Genomic DNA, 27,914 nt, shown 5'->3' with positions numbered 1-27,914 from the left:
TAAGGCAAATTTTGGTGAAGTTAATAGAAGTGTAGCATAATGGTGTTTTGGAGTGTAATATTGTCCAACCTACAGGGGCTCTAGGCTCAATTTCCAGTCACTGTTCAGGAAATGAGAGTGGCAGAAATCAAGCCTACAGTGGCTCTTGATCAGTCGTAGCTTGTTCCACACTCTCTGGTACAGGTCATACCCATCTTGTTTTCCCTTGGTTAGCCCATTTCACCCTTTCCTACCTTCACCTTGTCCCCACTAACCAACAGAGTGCACCAGGCTGGATGTGTTGAGGATAACATATCTTTACCAACTCTGTATTTTAAACACCTCAGTAGAAAATTCATTCAAAATGTTGGGTTCTCATATTTGGCTGGATAGCATTGAATTTCTGAACGATAAATCTGATCAGTCACATTATCTTTTGCCTTTACGCATCAATCAATTCCCTGAGCTAACATTGCAAGAGAAAATTAAATTGCAATCCAAGAGTTGATGTCTTAAGCTGGGAATTAAACACAGGCTAGACTCCAGGCTGCAAATGCAGATTTATTTCCAGCTGGAAACATGTCTGCGTTCGCAGGCTAAACAGACGCTACACTACTCACAACCTTTTTCTCCATAAACTCTTTCCACAGTTTGCTTTATTTTCTCATTAAAACCAAACACTAAAAAAAAAAAACTAATACAACTTAATAAAATATACTCCATATTATATTATTTTATTTCTGTAAATTACACATTTATATTACAATAAATAATTACAAATAAAATTTTCTTGGGTATGCCATTATCTGAAGGCATTCAGTTTTACTGCAGGCACAATAATCATGCTTAGCCTAATAAAAGGGATAAAATTTTAAGAAAGCATCACTGAAGGAGTACAAGTCAGAATGATACAAAGCCACATCAATGTCTTTCATGTTCTTTGCTGGCAACAGTTTATGTATGCAGCCCTGCACAGAAGTAGGAGTATGTGACACCTAAAAATCTGTTGTTTTTTTTTAAATTGCTTAACACGAATATTTGCTGCTGTTTTCTTATATCTAGGAACTTACTGTTTCAGTGCCATCCGTGGATTATTGTGCTGCATCCAAATATTTCTTTATCACCTCAGAAATACACAGTCAAATCAAATGTAAATGTTTTTAAAGGAGCTCAGTCACAGTTTGCACATACTGAATAGTTAAGCCTCGATTTTTCAAATTCGTTGTTTGTAATCCGGGTTAATGTTCTCCATCCTTAGCCATCCTTGTTGCTTTGTGGTTTATCATTATGTCTTTGGTGTTTTTCTATCTTATTAATAAAACTGTTATTTTCAGGTTTCCTACTATTTAAAGGCAATTTTGTATGTGGCCAAAATAACTCAAAATACCGTGACTGAGCTCCTTTAAGAATTTCCAAAAAGAGTTCTTTAGGGACGCTTGTGAAAGTGGTGTGCAAAATGCTGATAAGACGATGAGAGTCGAAGACTTCCTGATTTCCTTTCGTTAATTTGTTATAATTTGCATTTTTTTACCAAAAAAACAAACAAACAAAAGAAAGTCAGAGAAAAAAGAACGACGGTACATGAAGAAGAACAGCAAAACTGCCTGCTGAAATGTTTCCTTTTTGAAAACATTTAACCTCAGAAAAGTCCTGTGAAGAGCAAGATTTATTTTACTTATTTTATATGTTATTATTTTATTAGTGAGGATGTTTTAAATAACAAGCATGATGGAGACACCAAGAACATCTTTCAAAATATTGAATTTACAAAACAAAGTTCAAATCCAAAGTTGGAAACTGCATATGCTGTGTTGTTCATATTATATTCACAAACTGGGAATTCTGTCATTTCACAAGGTAGTTTTTGCAAATATGTAGAATGGATAATTTAAGAAATGGACCAAGATATATAATGTTCATGCAGAGATAATGTTCTGTCTGGTAAAGCTTCATAAATTGAAGTCCCCACCAACTCTTTCTTGACTGTGATTGAATTAAAAAAATGTTTGGTGTGTAAACTGACAACTTTTTGAGTCTAGGCAATTCAAACTGTCGCAGGTTAAATAGCCTAAACCGAAAAGTAGTTTGGTTTCATGTGAACAAGACCTGTATTCCAGGAAAAAAAAATCACTTCATGAGCACCATTGTCCATATATTTAAACAAATAAAGAAGCCTAAGCGGTGTATTACACTGAGGTAATTAAACACAATGGGCATTTGAGAACACAAGGGAAATGTAGAAAACAAGAGCTGCAGGCAAGTGTTTTCTACATTTCTCAGGTGTTCTCAAATGTGCAGAGTGTTTTATCACAGTGTAATACATGGCTTAGGCTTCTTCATTTGCTTTATGATATAGATTTTATACGAGCAAAACAGTAAAACACACTTTTCCTATGTTTTACACTCTGACAAAACATGGGTTTTTAACCAATCAGAGCATGTGCAGGGTACTATGTATATTACAAATACATATAACAGTTATTTCTTAAGGCCTAATTATGCTCAATTGAGAGTGTTTATGAGGGCTTGTTAACAGGCAAAGCTTCTTGCCTATTTTTCATGATCCTTGCTCTCTGTTTGACATCCTCAGATATGACTTCTGGGCAAAGGGTGAATAGAATAAGCTCAAAAAGATTCTGTAAGAAAGAAAAAGAATTCATGGTGGTGAGGAACTTTGTTCAAAAAGGTTAGATACAGATTAGAAGTGTGCAGGCTGGCAGTAGAAGTCAAATTAGATGCTCCGACTGATGCTTGCATATTTTGTGCAGTTTCAGTTGACAGTCATACAGCCTCCAAACTCATGAGAAATATATTACATAGATTTAGCCAAGCTCAAAAGTAACTGACCCTAAAGAAAAAAGAGAATTGTTTTTCTTGGATCAGAAACTCAAAAAATTATCAATTGTGAGCATGTAATTGTTCAGTGTGCACGGTTTCGCTATTTTTTTCCAGCTAAATTTTAATAAACTGATGAGACCATTGTGCAAGGAATACGGTATGTTGGAAGAAAAGTAAAAAAAACGTTCCAGGGGTAAATTTGCACCAAAACTTTGCTTTTGCATGTACTCCATCCTTCTCCCCGAAAGTAATAACCTGGCTTGAGCTTGTGATCCAATCAAAAACCAGTCCCCTGGTCAGCAGTCAACTTAAAAAAAAAATATGCGCAACCTCAATGATCTCTAAACCTGAGCCTGTGATATGGTTATGTGATACTGGTCAGCAGATAGCGTGTTTTGACAGCTGTCAATTAACCATAACATGGATACCCAAAATCAAAGATATAGCTACAGTATGAAAATGGTCACTGCTACTCTCTTATTCTTCAAAATATTGGCGTTTGGACAGATGTACTTACGGAGGTACGGATGGACAGTCATGTGACAAACTAAATTTTTTAGATCGTTGGGTTACCATATTTTCTAAGGTATGAAGCTCTGCTTGCACACAGGAGCTTTGCAATCATTAAAAGCTGAGCTTAGAATATATTTGCCAAAAATTCTCTTGAATTTAGGTTCGTTCAGTTCAACCACAAAAATCAAAACAACTATATACATGATTGTATATCTTCATCAAGTGAAGTTATTTGTCTCAGACCAGTGTTAAGTTTGTGGGACTGAGATGACCAGCCACCTATTTGCCACTTCAGTGGTTTGGTAGCTATTAATATGGGTCTCCTACAACTTAAATGTTTACTGGTTACAGGTGTATGCCACAAAGGTCACCACAATTTTTCTGCATATTTTTGGAATATACCAATTTTACAATATTTCAATACATTTATTTTTGCACTAAAAAGTGGATGTCATGAGTGTTAAAATATTTTGAACATAATAATTTACCACTCGGTTCATGTAGTACTCACATAGAAAAGATGTTTGGTGACTCTGATATCCTGAAAAGCCTCAAACACCTAGAAGAAACACTGAAAGTATTATGGCTGTGTCCAGAAAGCAATGTGAGCAAACATATGAAAAGATAATAAAAGTACTTTGTACTGATTGTGTCAATCAGCAATAATTAGTGTTCACGCAATTCCATTGAGTGTTATTTGTTTTCAAGATAAACATTTTTGAGTTCCTTTCGTACAACTTTGTAATTTGTGTACAAACCACTGTTTTCAGGAGGGATGCTATAAACTATTCCGGAAGGGCCACTGTTTGCACAGGGAGCTGCCCAGGCACCTATTCTCTACAGGTTCTGTCACTTTTAGTAATGTGTAACCCTTCAGCCCTGCAAAACTCTTTTCTGTAATTTGATAGTCTTGACATAAAATTACACATCTCATTTGATTATCTGTTAATATATCAATTAAACCTTTTTTTTTTTGAGAAATAGAAAACATGTACTGTGTTTCTATCGATTTATAGAAACACGAGTGGAAGTTTGGGAGAACGAGAAATGCTGTGGGGACATAAGCCGAAGGTGAGTGTTTCCACAGCTTTATCGAGTTTCCCAAACTTTCATGAGTGTTCCTATAACCCGATAGAAACATGGAGAACATGTTTTCTATTTCTTTTAGAAAACACCACAATGAAAAAAAGAAAAACAGCTTGTTTACTTTGATCATCAAAATGTAAATTCTCTTTGCTTGCACCATCATTACGTCAACAGCTCGTGCTAGTTCTGTGTTTCCATCGAGTTATAGAAACACGATTTTTAACTAATCAGTGCACATATTCTTTTAGGACTGTTTTCTAATACGAAATAATATACCTTCAGAGTTCCAAGTTTGCTGTTTTTCTTTCCCACCAGATTCTGAAGAACTTCTGTAGATTATAACAAAAAATGCAGAAAATATTCCTGGTCCTTATTCAACCACTGGGATCACAAATAATGTTTATAAAATTAACAGCTACATTGTATGTGACAGTACATTTCAAAATGAACTAGTTAGAATTTTGTGGGAAAAATTAGTGATATAATCTGAGTCACCTTTGGCAATATTCATTACTTTTTTTTAATCTTGTAGGTTAAAATTTTACATTTAATTTTCACAAATCAATAATAATTTGTGATAATATAAGTGAATAACACCATTTTTGTCTTCCTCTAACATTGTAAAAATACTCACTAGCTCCATATGTAGTCTAATACAACCTTTCATGCAAAACACATGTTCATGTAATAAAGTTTACTATATCTATTATTTAGTCCAGTAGTAATGATCATTTTGAAATCTTAATGACCACCTGGTTTTCATTGCATGGCTAATCAGGGATTAAAAAAAAGATGCCAATGTCATTTAAAAGCATGTTTGATTGTTCCTTGATTGGCTGGGAAGTCGGAAAGACATTAAGAAAAAGAACAACTTAGTCAAACACTGCAGCAGGACTGGAGTCTGTGACAATTTGTTAGTATGTATCAAAGTTATGTTTCAGGCTTGCCTGGGATGTTCTTTAGAAGCTTTTGTCTTGCTTTTCTGCTTGTTTCAAGTTTTTCCTGAAAGAAAACAACATGCCAGTCTGCCCACTGTGATGTCACTATGTTGATTGTTCTACAATGTAGTTAAAGTGTCTAATAAATCTCAAATGGAACTCAGGTTAATTAGTACATAATTTGGATCAGAATATTCCTTATCACTTTCACTGCCATGAGTCTTAAAATGGGGGCTTTATCTCTGTTATGACTGTTAAGTTTGGTTTTCAGTTTCCATACATTTGGGGTAGGTAGCACCTCTTGTAAGGTATCACACGAATGCCTTGATATTCTTTGAGAGGACAATAGAACAAACAACAGAAACAATGCCCTTAACCCTAAAACAATAACAGCTGCTACACCATGACCAAACAAAAGAATTACAAGCTTACAAGAGCTGCAACACTTCTGCACACTTGATCGTAGCACTCACTGAAGAATTCTTCAAATCCTCTGAGTAGGATGTTGGTTTTCCAAATTTTTCAATTTGACTTTCTTCCAAAATTCAGTGTAAACTTTTAATTATGGGAGAGAAGAATTATCTGGGATGGTGCCTTGAGCCAAGAACACATCAACTCTGGAGTAACCAGAGCTTGAAATCCACAGTGCACTGAAGATACTAACAAGACTTACTGTTTCAGTACGTGGCGTCGCAGGTTTAGCTAGTTCTCCTCCAGGCCACATTGAGTCGCGGAACAGGTGAATGTAGTACATCACCATTGATTCTGATACAAGCCACTCCACCATGCGGTGAATTTCTCTGTTACACATAAACAGTCATCCAATTTGGCATGGTAATGAAAAAGAAACTCTTCCGAGTCATCTTTGCATAGCCCATTCTTTGATAGCAAGATTGAACTTGGAGCATTATTGTGATCTAAATCCTTCTTAGAGGTTTTCACCTATTTTTGATTGTACTCAATGGGAAAATTAGTTGTTAATTACAAGTGAAATAACTTGAAAACTGGAAGAGATTGATAATCGTGATGATATTCCCCTTGGAGAAGGAGAATTTCTTTTAAAGGCCGATGCAAATGGTATCTGACGAAGTGAAAATTTCTTAAATTCGTGAAACTTTAAAGCAAATTATACAGCTGTACATGAAAAGACTTACTTGTTAATGGTACCTCCAAATGTAACTTGTACAAATGCTATTAAAGTTCTCCGCAGCCATTTGAAAACTGTTCTTGAAGAAGATTGAAGAAGAATGTATGTATTAATGTTTGTCATGATAAAAAAATTACTCAGAAGACTACATATTTTTTTTATTTAAAGCTAAAACCAGTTTGCAGTTAGTAAGAAAGTTTAATTACCTCCCTTTAGCTCAAAAATTTCACCAATCAGTCCATAAAATGGCTCAGCTATGGAATCTTTACGCATTGAACTGAAAAATAAAAGGTCGGTGAGAGTTCCAAATTTGCAATTGACTTTGTAATTGGCTTTGTTTTGGAAAAGGTGATGACAGATAAGAGTCTGAGATAAAAGTCACCCCTGATAAAAACACTGAAACACATTTATTAAATGTCATCACATGAGTCCATGTTGCCTTAAAGAATGTTTGAATTTTAATAATTTGACCTTTCTACTAATTAGCCTTATGCTAATTCCTGATGAATTCCTATTAAGCGGCCTGATCCCTTATTAAGCGGCCACCTCCCATTTCCCTGAGGGTGGCCTCCACTGTAGTACCCCTTTTTACCTGTCATCTTGATCAAGACCAGTTTCCTAAAAATGAAAGCAAGGCAAAAAATATATTCTATAAATTTTACATGCATATAGATCTTTTAAATTTTACTTTAATTTGTTAATGATTGTGTTTTTCTTTTAATTTGTTATAAATAAAGCATGCCAAATGCCCATACTTGTCTCTAAGATTAACTTGCTCACAAGGAAACCCCATTGACTTAAACTCGGACAAATATTTGTAATATTAATACCTATGTCACCTGCTGACCATAAATGCATTTATGTCTTGACTAGTAATTTTAAAAAAACAATCTAAGTGCAAGCCTCAATAGACTGAAAGAATACAGTAACAGTTACTAGTAACTTGGAATCCTCTAGTAAAATTACATGACAAGTGTACTTGTTCAGAACAAAGGATGACCATTGTCAGTGGAGCTACATGTACTAGAAACACGTACATCATTTGAGCTATGCTTAAAAAATTAATCATCAATTCTATCGTGTTCTGTTTTCTGTTCATTTACCTCATCAGCTTCTTCAGCAGCAGGAATAATGTCAAAAGGTAAGCTAAGGCAAAAAAAGAAATCTTTAACTGACCACGTCATAAAACATGATTTGTTTCAAAAATAGGATAACGATTCGAAAGAGTCCTTAGGCAACTGATCATACCTTTTTAACACTGACAAAAGGGAAAACCCTTTCTTGGTTGGTTCACTGTAATCAGAGAGGGACAATAATATTATAAGTCAGGGCTGTCATTAAGGGCCATAAGCCGTAACACTTGTTACGGCTGAGTATGCTTGATTTTCCCTTGATGCTACGGGTGAAATTCCCTCTTGTTCAGAGAATTCACCCACAAAGTAACAAATTTGCTATGGGTGTGGAGAATAAGGCTACAGGTAACTAAAAAATTAATGACAACCCTGTAAGTAACATTATTAATAAAGCTAAATAAATGCAAACTTGGATAGCTACAGTGAATTTACTGCCAATATATTATAATAATATACTGACTCCAGTCCTTAAACCCTTGCTGGGAATTAGACTGAACAGGTAGTCATGTAGTTGTAGTGCTATCTGCAAGTCTGAGAATGACATCCTAAAGACTGACCATTCAAACAAAAGAAATAGCCCAATTTCAATATATTAAAATTCAGCCTAAAACAATGGACGTCAGCATGAGGCTCCGGGGAATAAACCCCACATAAACTCTGTAGTTATTCCCCAGAGCCTCATGCTGAGGTCTACTGTTTTAGGCTGAATTTTAATATATCAAAATCAGTCTATTGGAAACTACTATTGAGTGCTTTAGTGACCTACATGTAATGTAAACTTAGAACAGTGATCTTTGGATAAGAGGTCTGGGTTTTAGCCCCCTTAGAATCAAATAAAATATATTGAACGGTTCTTTACTGTGCTGGTAAACAAATTTAGATTTCCCAAGAAAAAAACAACAACAACAAAATATCAATGACATTATGCACTCTTAGCTATAGGTACCTCCAAATTTTAGTGTTTACCTTTGCTTTTTGAGATGCTCAGGGCTTGGGCTGAGAAATGAATACAGTTCTTCACTCAAGCACAGCTTTTCATCTGCTAACAATGTCTTCGAAAAGATTAATGAAACCCAAAGTTACATGACTGTGTCTAACTTGAAATATAAAAATTGTAGGCTTACAGCGCAAGTGATTCTGATATGGCCAAGTTTTATGTAACATTGGGCCACAGTTTCATTACGGGCAGGGCACCAGGTAAATTGACAGGCTGTGAAGATGCCTTTGTCTGCCTGGTATGAACACCTGAAAGAAAGTTTTTCTTATAACAAAGTCCAGTTCAAAAAGTTTTGCGTGCTTGGTTTGACCATGTAAAGGAAAGTTTCTCTTAAAAAGTAGTTGAGTTCAAAAAGTTTTGCCTGCCTGTGAAAACCAGTTGCTTTTGTGCTCAAAACATTTAATAAAACCCCCAGCATTGGGGTGGTAAATGTCAGCGTTGAACAGTGAGAAAACTAGCTACTCTACAGATCAGACCTCTGCTTTCCAAACAATGGGTAGCACTTGCAATTGACAGTGCTATGTGAACCAGCATCCTATTTTCTATAAAAGCACAACTTCATCTCAGTGAACTTCAATCTTAGCTCTTTATTATCATTTAGACTAGGCAAGCTGACTACATGTACATGTATCTAATTCTTGTACTTTGGTGACAAGTTCAATAGACTAAACTACACTAATTACTTGAGCATGACTTGTGAATGACTAGTCTGGTGCCATGTTTTGTCTGCACTGGTGAACTTATCTGACACCTTTAATGTTTAATATCTTTTAATTAATAATATCTTTAATATCTTAATGTTTAGCACAAGTAGAGACAACTCTAGCACAAATTAAACTGATTTGTTGTTACCAAACTTTCCTGAAAATTAAGAAGGGAAAAAAGAAAGTTACATGTACCTGTAGGTACTCTTCCAAAGCTTTTCTTGATCGTTCTAAGAACTCATCATCAATGGATTTGTACCATTTCTTGGAAGGTACAGGCAATTCACGAGTAAGCCAGCTACAACACTAAAATAAACAACCCAAAAGAAATGTCACATTTTCCAAAGATCGGGGCAATAACAATCAAACAGAGATTTCTGGCAAAAATTAGAAGTAGAATAACAGCAGAGTAACAATGTTATTAAATATTCCCTGGGCCAGGCACCAGCAAATTGACCAACAGTGTGGACAAATTTGCCCACCTGGTTTGTCAGCATCTAAAGGATAGTTTTTCTTCTAAGGAAGTGCAGTTTAAACACCTCTGGTCGCCTTTGAAAGCCAGTTGCCCTCCTGATGAAACGTTAATGAAATCCCCTGGTGCTTACTGAAGAAAAAGGAGCATAATTGAACACTAAATACTTTTAATCAAACGTATGTTTATAACATAACATGTAACTATATGTACCTCTTTCAAGTTGACATGAAGAGTCTCAAAATCTCTGAATCTCCTGGTAACAACCCATCCCTCTGAATTGAAATTCCCATCTCCTTTGTTTGGCTTTCCCCCTGGGGGTAGGGCTTCATGCTCTTCTGCAGCACTGTGAACCACAATTGCATAAACAGGAATTGTCCTTTCACCATCTGGATTCCACTGCATGATAAAAAGTTGATGTGGGAGTTTGAAAAGTTTTACAATTTGCACTTCTAAGATAAAACTAGTGAGATAATCTCAGATAGTGCAGAGTGCAATTTACAGCTCTGACACAGTACACAGGTCCTTACCGCTGCTGTTCTCTCCCTTGGTAGTCAACTAGTAGGCTTTTCCCACTTTGCAGAATATGAGCAGACAAAAACGTGATAAGCCATAATCTTAGCAGTGTGTATGTTTCCTGTTTGTATTTTCTTTCAAGGCCCAAAAATAACTTGCAATACTGTTTGCCAAGACAGTTTTGAATTTTATCGTAGTGAGAACTTCATTCATTTTGAACTCACTAATACGTAGAAGTAGCAAACTATGTGACAATTTCACTTCTCGCGCCAATGTTTGTAACTTGATACTTTTGTTTTCCTCGCCAAGTTATGCCACATGATACCCTTGTTACCTCAAAAATATAAGAATAGATGTGTATTTTTTCACTCATTGCTGGAGATAAATGAAATAAAGTTAAATATCTGATAAAAATTTGAAGAGGAACGATGTTGTTTTATTCAAAATGCAAATTTTCATTTCACTGATAAACAAGAACTAATCTAATCATAGTCAGGTTGAGTCACGGAATAGTGCATTCTTATTCACGTCAAACTAATACACAATGTTCTCGATTAATACAACAGAGGAGTGTTTCAATGTCAGAGAAGTATTGAAGGTAGAGATGGTTACTTGACCAAAATTATATCCTACATCAGTGAGCAAGTCACCTCAAAGACTGATGAAATTAATTGGCGCTTTCAGTAAGTGCCACAGAGTCTGTGGCAATAATTGCGAAGTTTCTTCTGTCACAAATTTAATAGTTTTACATGTAACTAATGTGGGAAAGGAACTTTTTGCTTCCCTCATAGAAGAGGAAACAAACAAGCTGCTAAGGCGAAGCAATATGTTTCCATTCTTTATTTGAACCCTGGCAAACACACAATAGTTATAAAAAAGCAGATGACATTGCTTGAATTGGGCTAGGGGTGATTCCAGAAGATACATGGTCACAGTAGCATTCTTTGTAGTAAAAAAGGGATAACTGACATTACCTGAAATATAGCTGCTATCACGGTCAAAACGAGAAAAAAAAAACATGCAGATCTGAACTCGAGAATGGAGTTTATCACACTACTAATCAAATGCTAGAACACATGTGTCTTACAAGTTGTGTTCTACCACAAGGAAAAGCACTCTATGTTTGTGTGTGATCCCATATGAAATGTATCTTTCACCTAACATATAGTTGACACTGATGCTAACTAATCTGCGCATGCGTTTCAAGCAAATTGCTTTTGTTCTTAAGATAAAAATATAGCACCACAAGGATAGCATGAGATTTGCGGTAACATATATATAGTTTTGTCATGATTCAAATTAAGCAACGTAGGTATAACATGTTTTGCGTAGTGCACTCAGATACCTACCTCACCCAGCCCCCCTTCCTGCAAGGCTAATTGATTAATTGAAATTAATTAATTAAACAAACATTAAAGTTTACACCTTATTGAGGCAGCCCCTATACCATCCCAATAGTGCACTCTGTACTAAAAACGACAAGTTAATGACCCATATGCCTCATGCATGTTGTTAGCAGGCCCAGATTAAAAATAGTCATAAGGGTAAGATTATAATTGACTTTTAGGGTTTTAATTAATGAAAATTTATTTCAAGTGGTTGGGATGGGACATTCATAATAGTTAATGTAATTCTACTCTTGTTTGGTGTTTGTTTGGAGGCTATGAGTAAAAGGGATACCTTTTCTGTCAAAATAGTATACAAAAGGGTACTAACGGGTTTAACCTTGGGGTGGAGCCTCCCAGTATAAAACTTTGTATCCCAACTCCTGGTGTGGTACTTACAGTACATAATTATAGCAGTATCTTTCATTTACAAGGTAAGTTAAGATTACAGTGCTGGAAATAATTTTTCTTCTTTAACAGGACACATGTCCTTTCAAATCTTCATTTTGGTCAGACATCTTATCAATTTGACTGGACATTAATTTGCATAACTGATTAGCATAAGTAATTAGCATAATAAAATTTATCAGCATACTGTAAAGATTTTGAATATAAATTGTTCAAAACTACATTTAAATTTGATTTATTTATCATTTATGATGATTAGATGACTTTATCTACTAGATGACTGCACCGATCTCTCCAGGTTATATGTTCTTCAAACAAATCTAGTTTTCTATTGAATGCTACCTTTAAAGGGACACAGTCAGCTTTGGGACCGTGCTGACCTGGATACTAGTTTTCTCACTTTGAAAAAAGTTCACCTCAACCTGAAATCAAAGTACATCTAGAAATCCACTTCAATCTGTACAGTTTTTTGCTTGATTTTCAATCGTTTACTGAAAAGCCTGTTTTTGAGTGTGCTTTTGCTCATCCTATGATATTATTTTTATCATATTTGGTTAAAAACAGTATGGATCGCATCTCTGTGATGCAAATTAGCTATGAAATGGTATCTAATGCACATGTGTGCAAAAGTGACTGTCTCTTTAAAGCAGGAGCCCATCACTAGGAGTGTGCAACTACCCCATATTCCTATCCCGGTGTTTTCACAGACTGATCTATTTTCAGTTTGAATTTACTGCGAATTCAGACCCCTGCAGGAACCTTAGTGACCAATCACAAGCACGGACTTTATAATTTCACCAGAAGATTAGGTCCGAGGGACATGTCCACCTGAGGCCTCCATTTTTTTCCTTATTGATGTGCGCTCATATAGACTGGAACTGACCTTTTTCGCGGGAAAACAAGCCTAAAAATAGACCGGTCTGTAAAAATACCGTGACATGGGCTTAGTATGGGAGTTGCAGGCTCCTAATGATGGGCTCCTGGCCAAAGTTGACTCTAGGGTACATACATGAAGTGCTAACAGCATATCGCAATACACGTAATGTATAAAAGGGCGATTTCTGAAGAGTACTTTATTTGGCAAGTACTGGAAAGATGAACACTTCTACTTTATGACATGGCAGGAACCCATAATGGACTCCAGGATACGACTCAAACTGTCAGAAAGAGGGCCCAAAATTAAAAAAATTGTTGAGTAGCCATTTAGTGACTAAGTGATAAAAATCAAGTAGGAATTTTATTCAGAAAAGAACTCAATGCCAAGAACTCAATGTCATAACCAACCTTTAACCAAGTTAACTTATTTGGAAATTTTAACCAGGTAATTTCTAAAAAATAAACTCAGTTAAGTGCAGCTGCAGCCATCATATTATTCACAATGCTGCGTGAATTCATCATTTCTTCACATTTTGCCCACTGATTAAATAGAGCCTGTATTTTCCGGAAGAGGAAATAGGGGGTCCAGAAGGAGTCCAAATGGGGGTCCAGAAGGGGTCAAGATGGGGGTCCAAATGGGGCTCTGGAAGGGGGTCCAGGAGGGGTCCAGATGGGGTCCAAAAGGGGGTCCAGTAAGTGGTCCAGATTGAGGGGTCCACATTTTGTACCAACTCGGGCAGCCATCCTTAGTGAGCCAACACTCTATTTTTGGTTGCATTGGCAGACAGTGGGTTACAGAAGGGCAATGATGCCAGTTATACACCTCATTCCAAAATGGCCACCATTTTAGTATTCTTTTGTTTACTTGAAAATGAGCCCTTGTTGCCTCGTTTAAGGGGAAATATTCTTTTGAATTTCGAGTTTGAGAACAAGGCAACAGGGGCTAATTTGAAAGTAAACAAAAGAATGCTTAAATGGCGGCCATTTTGGAATAAGGTGTGTAGTATGTTACATATTAAAGAATTATATTTAGTAATACTTACTTCTACACTAGGAATCTCTACTTTCCACTTTCCCAAATTTTTGCACCATTGATCTAAAACAAAAGATGCATCACAGAACTTTATTATTACCACCTACTGATTAATAAACATCCTCTCAGTCCAAAGCAATAACTGCAATGATGCATTGCTAAATTCTCATAATAATGAAGGCTTTCATGCAAAAAGGGCATATATAGCTTTTTGGGCCCATTTTTATTTTTTGCAGGATCGAGCTAATTTTTGGCAGACTGACTTGTTTTGACACAAAAAGCATCGTTGCATAACTGTTTTTGTTGATTTGCGCTTCTTTTTCAAGAAATAACGTACGCAAAAAACACAGTTTTCCAAGCGGCATCTTTTGGAGCAAATCCTTCGAAGGTGGATTTTGATGCGATGCAAACTTAAACGGTTACTTTTAGCAGCTTCGACAGCACAGTTTTTTTTAAATAGATGTTTTTATTTTTGAAAGAAGTAGAGAAATAGACCGGAAAAAAAAAATCGACCGACCTCATATCGAAGCGGTGTCACGACAAAACAAACTTGAATCCGGCCTGCTCAGCGCCTTATTCGCTTATGAAGCCACAGTAAGAAAATGGCGTAATTATATGAATAATATAATCTTAAAAGTTGTTGTCACTGACTTAAAAATCTTAAAATAGATGTTTCGGCTAAAATACTATAACCTTCTTCAGTGATGAAATGAATGTTAACGGCGTCTAAATGTAAATGAGATGTTTATAAGAATGTGAGGAACTTGCTAGGGATTAATTTAGCATTTTGTAAATGTCTGGAATATGCGCGTGATCATTAATTGAGTTTGGTTCACGAATGGAATGCCACGCTTCCAAGAACAATCTACGCGACCACAAGGGACAGCGGTCTATGACCTTGACATTATTAAAATCAAATACGTGGTTGTTTTTCATACAGTGTTGCGCCAAAAGAGAGTTCTTGTCACAAAGCAACGGTTGAATCTGAACACTGGTTTCGATCCATCAAGATGAACTTCAGAGACTTCTCTACAACCTCCCCGATAACCGCTCAGATAACCGCTCGGTTAACCGTGGGAATGACCCAACAGAGAGATGGGTGGTGAATATATCTAACAAGCCCCTGAGCGATTTAGACAAAACAGCACTGAGTTATGGTTTCAACTTCGCGATTACACCAACAAAGTTGCCCATCGCAGAGATCCTATCATCTGTCGAATCTGGGATAACACATCTACCACCTGCATCAGCTAATCTTATCTGCGCAGTTTCAATCTTAAAGGGAATCAAACCTTCATGTCAATCTAACATAAAGAAACACCAGCTTGAAACATTGAAAGCATTATCGAAAGATCCATCAGTCACCATCCTTCCCGCAGATAAAGGCCGCACAGTAGTGGTGATGGATAGCAGCGACTATCAACGAAAGATATATGGCCTACTACAAGATGAAAACACTTACACAAAGATTTCAGACCAGCGCAAAAATCCCACGTCGAGCACAGAGAAATCTCTGAACGCTCTGCTCAAACAAATCAAAGATCAAAAATCAATCCATGATCCCGGTGCGCAACAACTCGACGACAAATTGTACTACAAACTCCGAAGCACTGATGCCACACCAGCTACTTTCTATGGATTACCAAAGAGTACATAAGCCCGAGGTCCCACTGAGACCCATCACCAGTTCCATCAACTGCCCCACCTATCAGGCTTCCAAATACCTAGCTTCTATTTTGTCTCCATTACAATGCAACCAATTCACTGTTACCAACAGCAACGACTTTGTGAGAAAAATCTCTCATTGCACAATCTAACCGCATGAGATCATGGTGTCTTTTGATGTTGTATCGCTTTTCACATCTATCCCCATGGCACTGGCACTCGAGGTGACTAAGGCCAAACTTGAGTCCGATTCGACGATCCCCGAAAGAACCAATATGTCCATGGACAACATCATGAAGTTGCTTGAATTCGTGCTTGACAACAACTACTTTGTCTTTGGTGGCGTTTTCTACAAACAAATATTCGGCTGTCCCATGGGAGGCGCGGTGGCCTCATGGTTAGTGTGCTCGTCTCCGGATCGAGCGGTCCGGGTTCAAGCCCTGGCCGGGGACATTGCGTTGTGTTCTTGGGCAAGACACTTTACTCTCACAGTGCCTCTCTCCACCCAGGTGTATAAATGGGTACCGGCGAACTTAATGCTGGGGGTAACCCTGCGATGGACTAGCATCCCATCCAGGGGGGAGTAGAAATACTCCTAGTCGCCTCATGCTACAGAAACCGGGATAAGCTCCGGCCTGATGGGCCACTTGGCTCGTATGCAGACTTTACCTTACCTTACCCCATGGGTTCACCTGTAAGCGCCATCTTGGCAAATTTGGTGATGGAACATGTCAAAGAGAGAGCGTTAAGTACTGCACCACACCCCCTAAGTGGTGGTACAGATATGTCGACGATAGCCATGTTTGCCTCGCCTGTGAGCATCTCACTGAATTTCACTCCCATCCTAATTCGATCAACCAGCACATCAAATTCACAGTCGAAGAAGAGAGTGATAGATCCATCGCATTCCTCGTCACGAAGACAACTAGAAATACTGATGGATCAATTAAAACCCGTGTTTACAGAAAAGCAACCCATACCGACAAGTATCTCCATTTCAACTCTCACCACCCTTTGCAACACAAACGCTCAGTGGCCAGAACCTTTCTTGACAGAGCAAAGAATATTCCGTCGACTGACGAAGACAAAAAGTCCGAAGTACAACACATGGTGGACGCACTCAAAACCAATGGTTACACGGACCAGTTCTTAAAAAGCTGTCAAAGAACCAAACCACCTAAAGCATTAAATAAGCCCCAAATAATCAGCCACAAAGCCACAGAGGCTTTGTTACTTTGCCATATTTTCAAGGAATCTCTGAAAAAATTGCAAGAACTTTGGGACAATTCGACGTAAATGTTGCTCATAAACCCGTCAAGACGGTTGGTTCGATCCTAAAGAAACCGAAGGACAAATTTGATCAAGACCTGTCAACTGCTGTCGTGTATAAAATCAATTGTAAAAACTGTGAAAAACTTTACATCGGTCAAACATCCAGAGCACTGACATCCAGTCTGAACAAAAGAACATAAAAGAGCCATCCTCACATGTGACAAGAACTCTCTTTTGGCACAACACTGTAAGAAAAACAACCACGAATTTGATTTTAATAATGTCAAGGTCATAGACCGCTGTCCCTTGTGGTCGCGTAGATTGTTCTTGGAAGCGTGGCATTCCATTTGCGAACCGAACTCAATTAATGACCACGCGCATATTCCAGACATTTACAAAATGCTAAATTAATCCCTAGCGAGTTCCTCACATTCTTGTAAACATCTCATTTACATTTAGACGCCATTAACATTCATTTCATCACTGAAGAAGGTTATAGTATTTTAGCCAAAATGACTATTTTAAGATTTTTAAGTCTGTGACAACAACTTTTAAGATTTTATTACTATGCCTGACTACAACTACAGTATTTTTAAATGATAATAAAACTAGCCGCAAATGTCAGGCTTTGATGACTTCATTGTTTAACAAAACAGAAGGTTTCTTTTGTTTTTCGTTCAACAAAAGATCTCCAAAAGATAACCTTGGAAAACTGAAATTTTTGCATACGTTACTTCTCGAAAACGAAATGAAAATCAACAAAAACAATTATGCAACGATGCTTTTCATGTCAAAACAAGTCAGTCTGCCAAAAATTAGCTAGCCTGCAAGCAGGCTCATGTTGGAGCACAAGCGTGCATGGTGTAGCCACGAGCGCGAAATTGAGTGGCAAAGCCGTGAGACGAGAAAGTGAGCCTGCTCTGATCTCTGCAAATTTTTTATTTCCACCCCAGAAACTGCACAAAAGAATAAGTCAATTAATTTTCACCGGAAGTATGAACTTTGGCAGCTCAGATTTCTCGGGAAAATTGTAAATCTTTTCCTTAACAACATGTAGGTGCGATATGATCTGTTGTTGATAAAGTTTTGCTCAAGAAAAACTGTCAAAGTTTATGTCTACTAAGGACACACACTTGATTCCAAGTGATCTTGCTTTGGCAATCTGCTCTTTGATGATGCTGGTAAACGGGCAAACACCTTCGTGTTGTTTCATTGCCTGCTTGCAATCACATACATTTATAACATTTAAGTCTTCCCATATGCAGTTGGCAACACGACAAGTACGTCTAGATTTATTAACATACTCTCAATTGCTATTTCATGCTCCCTCTTTAGTTTGAAATTTAACCAGAAATAGACTGGAACTTTGTTAAAATATCAGTAATACGCGCACTCAATTCTTCTTCTGACTCCAAATGTGGACGACTTGTTTTTTATTTTGCAGTAAATTACCGACTCCATGGGGATTTAATCGCTCCTCATCAAACATAATAGATTGACAGTTTTCTCGCCTTTCCTGCTTTTTGACCAATGGTATTTCACTTTGCTCAGACGAAGTAGAAATGCAAAAATTACAGAGATCAGGGCAGGCTCACTTTCTTGGCGCCTCTTCACCAGACTCCTTCCCACCGGATCGCTTTGCTCTTCACCGCTCATGCGTGTGACTCAAATGTGAGCCTGCGTGCAGGCTAAAAATTAGCTCAATCCTGCAAAAAATAAAAATCCGCCTAAAAAGCTTTATACGCCCTTTTTGCATGAAAGCCTTCAATTACATTGTAATGACAAACTTTTGTTGAGTTTTCTGTACCTGTTCTCTCCACATGGAACTCCAGCTGTCTTCTCTCAGTTTTTAACCTCTCGATTTCTCTTAGTAGCTCCATTTCCTAATAATATCAGCAATTCAAATGTTGCTTCTTATAATATCTAATAATTTAATAACTTCTAGAGTGCTATTTACATTTACTGATCAACAGCACTTTACAACTTAAAATACTACATGACAATAAAATTCAAATTTGTAACACATGCTTCAGCAGCATATCTGGCCTACAATTTGGTCAAACCATGGTTTGTATTTGGCAAGATGTAGTCGAGCCAAAATACCCATGGAGTCAAATAAGCCACTTATTATGTGCTGTGTGTGTGGGGTTAAGGTGGCTCAAAACAGTAATATTTCCGTGAGATGCCTGGGTTCTAGTATGCACTTCAGTGCGAGGCATCACGCAATCACTCAAAACAAACATGGCAGCACGAAGCCTACTTTGTAAAACTTTGTTTCCGCCAAGTTTAGTTAAGCTGTTTGTGTTATCAGTTATTTTTACCTACGAAAACATCCATCCTTCAGACAATTTCAAAGGAAAACCATTCTTTTAAACCGCTGTGCTGGAACGTAAACGAAAATTGTGATGTTGATGTTATGATCGATCACACCAGCTATCAGTCTAAAAAACAGCAGGAAAAAAACTACTCTTCAGGTTTTCTTCGTTCTTTCTACTTGGCCAGTCTCACCTTCAGGTATTTATGGTACTCTTCTTCTACCGCTTATGCTGCTAATGACAACAGCAAAAAGAAAACACTATTTGTGTTTATTTGCATTTTTCACATGGAATCGCAGGCTTTGCTGATCAGCAGACTGCACCATGCACAAGGGGCCATCTTGCAAAGTCGAGATTTTAATTCACACATAGAATGCACGCAAAAAATTCCGTATTCACAAAGCTAATATCTCAAAAACTATTCAAAAGCAAAAGTGGAATGCATGTGTCAAATTGTAAAAAAAATTGTGGAGTGGAATTCCTCCAACTTGGAAATTTTTCAATTTAAGCAAAATCTACTCCACAGACTTTTTTCTAATTTTTCCTGTTTCTTCTTTTGTGGCTAATAAAAAGATTTTCAGAAAAAAAAACATGGGGTCACCAGCTTAGTTTTTAAGACAGAATCGATGCAATTGATGGTAAAAAAGTGGGTCAAGTTTGATGCTCTGAGACAGAACAGTGCAACCTAAATTTGTGACTTAAACACAATGGAAGGCACTAAGAGTGGAGAGTTACCTTAAAAAAATTGCACAGCCATTCAAAACAGTACTACAGTTCCAAGCCTGAAAAATCACACCTAGTTCGATGAGTCTCAAAAAAACCGAAAACTGTTTTGAGCCACCTTAAGTTTTGGCCGGAAAGTTCTGACATTGTTTAAGCCTGAAAACAAATGGTCAATAGTCAGAATATTAAAGGGCTTGTACCCTTTTTCAGAAACAAATATCCAGGACTTTTCCAGGACTCAGATTGATTTTTCCCGGACCCTAAAATTCACATTAACCCTTTCAACCTCAAGATCTCATTGTTAATTCTCCTTACTGTCTGCCATACATTTTATTATTTTTTTTACTTGATTTTAACAGAATTCCAGACCTTTCCAGGACCAGTAGCCTTTTTCCACAACTTTCCAGTCCTGGAAAATGCCAAAATAAATTTCCAGGACTTTCTAGGTTTTCCAGGACCCATACAAACCCTAATATTATTGCGAGCTTGATATTCTCTTTCTTAAACCTCATTTCAACTTGAACCAAGGAAAAATTACTTTACTTGTGACAACATAGCCATATCATATGACATCATAGCCATATCAGGTCAGTGACTTGATATCACAGGATATCAGAACACTAGAAATGGCTTCTGATTGACTAACTTTAATTTTGGTATGATATGATTAATGGAACAATTATGATTAAAAACTGTCAGTAAACTTACTAGGCAGTGTAATATGGAATCTGGAAATGTGACGTAAGAAATATTAAAATAATGCAAAAATAATTAATATGATTCAATGCAATTTAAAATTTGAATATGGATATATGAAACTGATTACAAAAATTATTACAGAAATAGTTGAAAACACAACAAATGCAGGTTTTTCTCTTTATTGTTATATGTACCTTTACGTCAGCTCCATGACTTCTCTTTTCAAGTTCAAGTTGCTGTGTCTAAAAATGAAAGAATAACTACATAGATCTATATACATTTACAAAACAGTACTACGAAAATATGCACGATGATTGATTAAAAATCGTGTTTCTATAACTCGATAGAAACATGATATATGTTTTCTATTTCCTAAGTACAGTAATATACTAATATGGTACAGCTTTAAAATTACTCTGACTAACTTTCTTTTAAATATTAGTGTATTTATTGGTGAGCACAATGTATTTATGTGCCATATCAAACACTTTCTACAAATTTACCTTGAAGTCTCTGCAGTGATAATTTCTTATTTTTCGGTACTAACAAACTTTTTTAATTATAACATAAAAACAAATGCATATAAAGAATAATCATGATTGCACATTCTGATGCAAAGAGGAGCAACTGTTTTTACATTGTCAAGTAAAACTGAATTCTCAATAATCTTCAGGAGTTGCAAATTATTGTATGCATGATATCAGTAAGTAAGAGTTCAAGGAATCTGTAGTGACTTAAGTAAGCTAATATGCTACAAAACCATGTGAAGCCTCAAAACGGAGGAAGCAAAGTTTGTTAGTCAATTTTTCCAACAAAGCACCTAGCATGTTTAAAAACTTTGCGATGGCATACCTTTAAAGCAAGTCTTTGATCTAGGACTTCCAACTTGTTCACAATTGCGTCACTTCGCTCTTCCACAGTGCTTGGCTTGCGAGCTACATGTAAGATGTTTATTGAGTCAGTTAACTTCAGTTCCTTCCACTATCCACAAATGCATATGATTATTTCTTATATATTATTAATAATCTTTAATACATCCATGTACAATTTATAGTAACACAAAGTGAAAATGCAATGGGCAAGTGCTGATTCGACTCTATCAATCCATTCTCACTGCCTAGATAATCAATCCAGGCTACAATATTAAGCCTATATATTTACAGTAAGTTGCATTTTCTATTTTCTGTATTTGGTAGGCATGTCTTGACTTTTTTGTAAAAAAAAAGAAATACTGAGATTGATGATGAAAGATCATTTAAGATAGCAAAAAGTTCACGAACCAAGCTTTGGAGTTCCATCACTTAAATCACTGTCTTCAACCTGAAAATCCAGAAGATTAAACATTCAAATGCCAACTTAAGGTAATTACACTTGTGAAAGATGTGTACTGTAGTATTATTTGAATGAACATGTATTTGTCAAGTTTACAAGTACTATCGGCTGAAAGCCTTTAAAACAAGAAACTAAAGTGCCATCCTACCAGATGGTCTCTTGCTACACCTGCATAACTTACGACTTTAAAACCAAGTAACAAATAAATTGTATGGGTTAGTTACCCATCATCTACTTCAAGGAGAACAATTTCAAATTCTTAATACATATTCTCATTCCAGAAATAATAAGAAATGGTTACCGTATTAAAAGTACTTATGGCAACTTCAATTTAAAATTCTAGCACATACTCACCCCCATCTGGTAGTATTATTAAATATAGCTTGATAACTGAGAAAAAACAATTTTTTCAAATAAATCTTATACCAAATATTGTCTTAGACATCACTGAACAGTAAATTATGATACCTCATCATCATCATCATCATCATCATCATCATCCTCATCATCTTTGTCATCGTCGGTGGTGTCCACATCCAGATCATCTTCATCCCTCCTTTGAGCACGCAAGTCATCCAATTCTGCTTCTGACTGGCACACAAACATTAAGTATTCTTCACTCAGCACAAACTTGCGATAAAACTTCTCCTCCAGATTTTTATAAGCCCTTTTTTGTGCCTCAAAGAATGCTTGGAGACCATGAGTTCCCTGCAGATACTGCTCCATTCCCCTGATCAGTGTTGTGTCCAGCATCACAGATTTGTCTGAAGATGGCACAACATATACCTGGTATATTTCCTGTGCACTCTTATGTAGTTCATTGTGTTTTACTAACTTGAGGTTCTCTACTGCCATCCAGAAACTAAAGTGAAAGAAGAGAATTTGGATACTGAAAACAATAAAGCTATTGCAACAATGCAAAAAAAAAAGAAACAATCACTACATAAAATTACATGTACATGTGCCGTGTCGTTCTGCTTTTAAAAAACTGAAACACTAAAATGGTGAATTACAAAAAAGCAAAACTTAGATGTTGAGTTACAATTAAAAAATATTTAATTGGTAAATTATGTGCATATACTGTATTTTCAGTAGTGCTACTCAGAGTACAGTATATGTACTTGGATGAGCTTTTATGTCAAGTGACTCAAGGTGATGATTTTTATTGTGTTATGTATTAGTACACCCCTAACTCCTCTTATTATATGGTAGCTCTATGAGCGGGCAAAATAAGCCAAATCCTGCACTGTGATTGGCTACCCGAGCAGGCATGTAAACATGTAAACATATCTAAACTAACCTGAGCATATTTTTGCTCCCAGTTTTATTCTGAAGGAACATCATGAAAAAACTCCTCGCCAAGCTGTTTTCCATGACGTCAGTGAAACTCAACACTTTGGCTTGGGGTTTTGAAAGTTTTTGAGGCAGCTTCACTTTCTCCTGCCCAGACTGTTTCACTTCTGTACCACCATGATTAGTGTAGTCAGGACCCCCTAGGATCTTTATACGTCGCTCACACTGTGATTTAGCCACAGTACACTGATTGATGTAACGCTTCAGATTACGAGCTCTTAGCCGTGCATCCTTTTTCAGTGCTTTTCCTTGCTTGTCATCTTGCCCAAACTGGTCAATTCCTTTTAAGTTATTAATCGTAGTTGCCTGCATGATTTCTGCAATGATGTGATACCTACAGTAAAACATAGAGATGGTGGCATTGTGTAAATCTCACAAATTCTGACTAAGCATCTCGCATCTGGTGTTAGTTAGTTTGGTGTTAAAGCTTATATACTAGTAAATCTTAGTTACATAATTATAAGACATTTATATTTTTGTACTTTTAGCACATTTTATGCTTTTTACAGATCTTTGTTTTAGTTTGTTACCGGTAGCTTCTTTTTATGTAAAGCACTTTCGAATATTTCACAGTATTAGTGCTGTATAAACATGTAATTATTATTATTATTACTATCTATTATTAACTAGGTGCAGTGCTTATGGTTAAGTGTGCTTGTCTCTAGATTGAGTGGTCTGAGTTTGAGCCCTGGCCAGGGACATTGTGTTGTGTTCTTGGGCAAGACACTCACACAGTGCCTTTCTCCACCCAGGTGTATAAATGGGTACTGGCAAATTTAGTGCTGGACTAGCATCCCATCTAGGGGGGAGTAGAGATACTCCCAATTGCTTCATGCTACAGAAACCAGGATAAGCTCAATAGCCTGCTGGGCCCATTGGTTTATACATGTATGCACACTTAACTTACTTTTACCAAAGAAATCTTGAGCTCAAAATCGAAATGTTTAATGTATTATTCGTCTTTGATTGGCTGCAAAACAAGGAACATGCCCAAACCAAATGGGCCTAAATCAAAGTCACATTTCCCCTATATATAATATACCCTACACATTTTATTTGCACAGTACATCGTTACCTGATTTGCTTCAAAGCTTCTACTGAGTTTGAAGTGCTGATCAATTTGATGAAGTCTTCGTATGTTTCCGCATAAGCATAACCTTGTTTGTGCTGAGCTGTGAGAGCTTCTTTTGCCTCCAAGTGCACGAGAAGCGTTTTGTTGATATAATCTGGATCACAGAGCATGTCAGCCAGAGGCTGAAACACAGAGAAAGCTAAAATCTCTCGAAGAAGATACCGCATAGTGGAACAACGAGAATTCTTTGGTGGAAGAAGACAGTAGAGTAAAACCTCAGAAGCTTTCCGTAGATATTCCAGTTCTTCAGTTCTGCTTGTGAGGCAAGGATGAAGGACAAAAGGAAGGGCATTGTCCGAGGAGATTCGTGTGTCTGCAAGTCGCAACTTTTGAAAGTGTCTGCTGAGAATTTCAACCACATCGTTGGAAACGAACTTTACAGTATCGATACATTTTAGTCTCTCCACGACATTGGCCGTTACAACCCAGAGTTCTTTAGTCAACAAATCAACGAAAGCAGTTTCGTCTTTTCCCATGTCACGAAACCACGAAAGGCAAAAATCGCGGATAAAGTAATCAAACACCCCTTGGATGGTCTTGTCGACCGGCCGTGAGATTACAGTTTTATGCTTGTACGGTTTGTGAGTCTGGCTTCGAGTTAACTTGGCAAGAAAACTTGTCACAGTGTCAACTCTCTTCGATGGCCTCGGTGTTGAAGGATTTCGCTGTTTCCCAGAGAGAAGGTACAGCATAATGCCCGAGAAAATTCCCAACAGTGCCACAAAACAATCCCATATTGTCGAGGAGAGCGCTTGGAGAAACCCCACTTGCCACAACACAGCGAACAGGAGAATAACGCCTCCAATGTAGTACGCTTGCACCATTTGCACGCCTCAGAAGAATTTTTTCAAATTGTCTTCCACTTTTCTTGAAGAGATTTCTTCATTTCTGCTGCCGCTCGAGCGATTTCCGACAGATTTCCAACGAAAACACCGCAATCTTGAGCCTTCAATTCAAAAGCACAGTCCTATTACGGACAAATTCGTGCGCGAGTGTGTTTTTCTTTCAAGAAAGTGAAGGGCCTGGGGCCAATTTTTCTGTTTGGTTTTCGAAATGGAAGGCAAAGCGGCCACATGCAAAGAGAAGAGTAGCTTTATTCCTCTTAGAAAAAGTACGAAACGAAAAGCAACAGGGGAGGAAGACAACTTTATGAAATCCTACTACCATGAGCTTGAAAATATCACACAACTTTCAGAAGAACAAATTGATGAAATAAGATGGCAAAATGGCATCGAAATTCAAGGAGAAGGCTGCCCCAAACCCATAACAAGTTTTAAGGATTTGACTTTGCCTCCTGAACTGCAACAATACTTGGTTAACAATGGTTACATTAGTCCCACTGCAATTCAAATGCAAGCACTTAGCTGTGTGATGAGCGGTAGAGACATCATTGGCTTAGCAGAGACTGGGTCTGGGAAAACTTTGGCATATTCCCTACCTCTGTGTATGTTTCTGAAAACAAGGAAGCCATGCTTACCTGGTGAAGGACCTGTGGCTCTTATTTTGACTCCTACAAGAGAACTTATGCAACAAGTGTCAGATCATGTGTCTGGATTGCTTAACTGCATCATGACAAGAGCGTTGGAAAAGACTTCTGATGCTTTCTGTAGTAATGCTCAGGGTATCAGCACAGATCAGTTGAAGTACTCAAACATGGAAGATACTAATCACATGGCTACTTACTTACCTTACAACTTTTTGAATACGGGAATGTCAACAATGCCTAGCTTCCATCCTTTAGCAAATGATTTGGTGTCTTCAGCTTACTCATCTCAAGGAATAGCCCCAATTAGCACAAAATACCAGTCAGTAGGAATTTGCGGTGGTGTGCCAATTTCAAGTCAAGTACAGGAGCTGAAGACCGGTGTTGATGTTGTCATAGCAACACCTGGAAGGTTGCTGGACCTGTGTGACCGTGGTCTGCTTAGCCTGGATAAGGTTTCATATTTAGTAATGGATGAGGCAGACAAGATGCTTGGAATGGGGATGGAGGAACAGTTAAGGAAGGTTGTAGGGCTTGCAACTGGTACCATCAGGGCCCGACAGACACTGCTATGGACAGCTACCATGCCAGAATCTTTAGAGCGACTGGCAAGATCTGCAGTGTTGAATCCCATTACTATCCAGGTGGGACCAGTTGGTCTGATATCTCCGACTATACAACAAAGCGTCATGTTTTTGTATCATTATGAAAAACCAGCAAAACTCCTTCAAGTCCTCCGAAGCACTCCTTGTCCTCCTGTCATTGTTTTTACATCGTCTATTCAAAATGTGGATTATGTCACAGAATTGCTCAAGAAAGAACAGTTTCATACATCAGGGCTTCATTCTGAAAAATCACAGGAGTATCGCTTTAAGCTGGTGAGCGCGTTTCGTGAAGGGAAGGTAGACGTGTTGGTGGCAACAGATGTTGGTTCAAGAGGCTTGGACTTCCCAGAAGTAACACATGTCATAAACTATGATTTACCAGACAGCATTGAAGGTTATGTTCACCGCTGTGGTCGAACTGGCCGCATGGGGCATTTTGGAGTTGCAACATCATTTCTTACTTTAGACTGCAAGATTGCTGAAGAACTCAAAGAAATGTTAGTGGTTATGGATCAAGTTGTTCCTAAAGAGCTTGAGAATGCAAAACAATTTGGCAAAAGGATTATTAAGACCGAGCTTGGTGATAGAATTGTGGACTTTTGATCATGTAATGAATAATTTCCTGGATATAAGTGCTTTGTGATGTTCAGAATCTGAATGTCAGTGTAATGTGGTTTTATTAAAAAATAAAATGCATTTGTATAGTGCTAGAATCTCCAGTGTTCAAAAGAATGCACTGTAAAAACCCTTAAGTTGTACAAAATGTACTAAAATGCGAATAAAAATAGTGAAAGAATTGGCATCAAAAACATTCTCACTGCTATTTCTAATCTCAGATGGTAGATTATTTCATAGTGTGAAAGCTGTGACTGAGAATGATCTTGTGTTCTGCCACAAGCTTTTAACTTAAACGGGGATTTTATGCTGATCAGAACGTATCGGGTAAATTTGGTTGTATGGACACAGAAGATAATATACTGCTATGTATGAGGTAGCCCTATTGTAAGGTGCCTGGTAGGTGATTAATTAGAAGAAATTTGATAGGGGATAATTCAGTTATTACCTAATAAGTCACTTCAAAAGTCGAGCTGTGACATTTTGAACGTACTCTCACTTGCTGAGCCGATAGTTTCGTAAACCCTTGAGTAAAAAGGACCCACTTTTGGTGGGTAAATGACAAGCATCCCTACACGAATCTAATTCTTGTCTAGAACTGGTTTTCAGAAATCCTCCCTGCTAACCATCTCGTTCTGTCTCTCTCAGTAAACTGCCTGTAGCTGCCTGTTCTGCAGGTTGCTACAACCAACCTA

General features: G+C 37.3%; 2 protein-coding genes across 3 annotated transcripts; one reads left to right on the top strand and one right to left on the bottom strand.

The window, feature by feature from the left end:
* Positions 1 to 520: 520 nt before the first annotated feature.
* On the bottom strand, positions 521 to 25,456 carry LOC110046893 (sorting nexin-25-like). The gene is made up of 21 exons (XM_089272520.1): positions 24,460 to 25,456; positions 23,332 to 23,718; positions 22,500 to 22,893; positions 21,980 to 22,019; positions 21,552 to 21,634; positions 20,894 to 20,941; positions 18,770 to 18,845; positions 14,036 to 14,088; positions 10,021 to 10,206; positions 9,531 to 9,641; positions 8,601 to 8,686; positions 7,750 to 7,794; positions 7,605 to 7,647; positions 7,094 to 7,119; positions 6,708 to 6,778; positions 6,509 to 6,575; positions 6,028 to 6,154; positions 5,364 to 5,418; positions 4,693 to 4,745; positions 3,842 to 3,889; positions 521 to 2,615 (listed from the first exon to the last, which is right to left on the bottom strand). Exons 1-21 carry the CDS (start codon positions 25,338 to 25,340, stop codon positions 2,496 to 2,498), a joined length of 3,000 nt encoding a protein of 999 aa, XP_089128646.1. The 5' UTR covers positions 25,341 to 25,456; the 3' UTR covers positions 521 to 2,495.
* Positions 19,068 to 27,402, top strand: LOC110046796 (uncharacterized). Of its 2 annotated transcripts, XM_089272521.1 has the most exons (2): positions 19,068 to 19,128; positions 25,598 to 27,402. In XM_089272521.1, the coding sequence occupies exons 1-2, from the start codon at positions 19,068 to 19,070 to the stop codon at positions 27,205 to 27,207; spliced, it is 1,671 nt and encodes a 556-aa protein (XP_089128647.1). In that variant the 3' UTR covers positions 27,208 to 27,402. The 2 variants fall into 2 exon arrangements, with proteins under 2 accessions (XP_089128647.1, XP_020608171.2); XM_020752512.2 differs by lacking the exon at positions 19,068 to 19,128 and having other exon boundaries at positions 25,490 to 27,402.
* Positions 27,403 to 27,914: the final 512 nt, after the last annotated feature.

The sequence above is a fragment of the Orbicella faveolata genome, unplaced genomic scaffold (genome assembly GCF_042242905.1).
Source record: "Orbicella faveolata isolate gen_17 unplaced genomic scaffold, um_ofav_v1 contig_35, whole genome shotgun sequence".
Classification (NCBI taxonomy): Eukaryota; Metazoa; Cnidaria; class Anthozoa; order Scleractinia; family Merulinidae; genus Orbicella; species Orbicella faveolata.
Note: the sequence above shows the minus strand (reverse complement) of the source record. Positions and strands in the feature narration are given on the sequence as shown.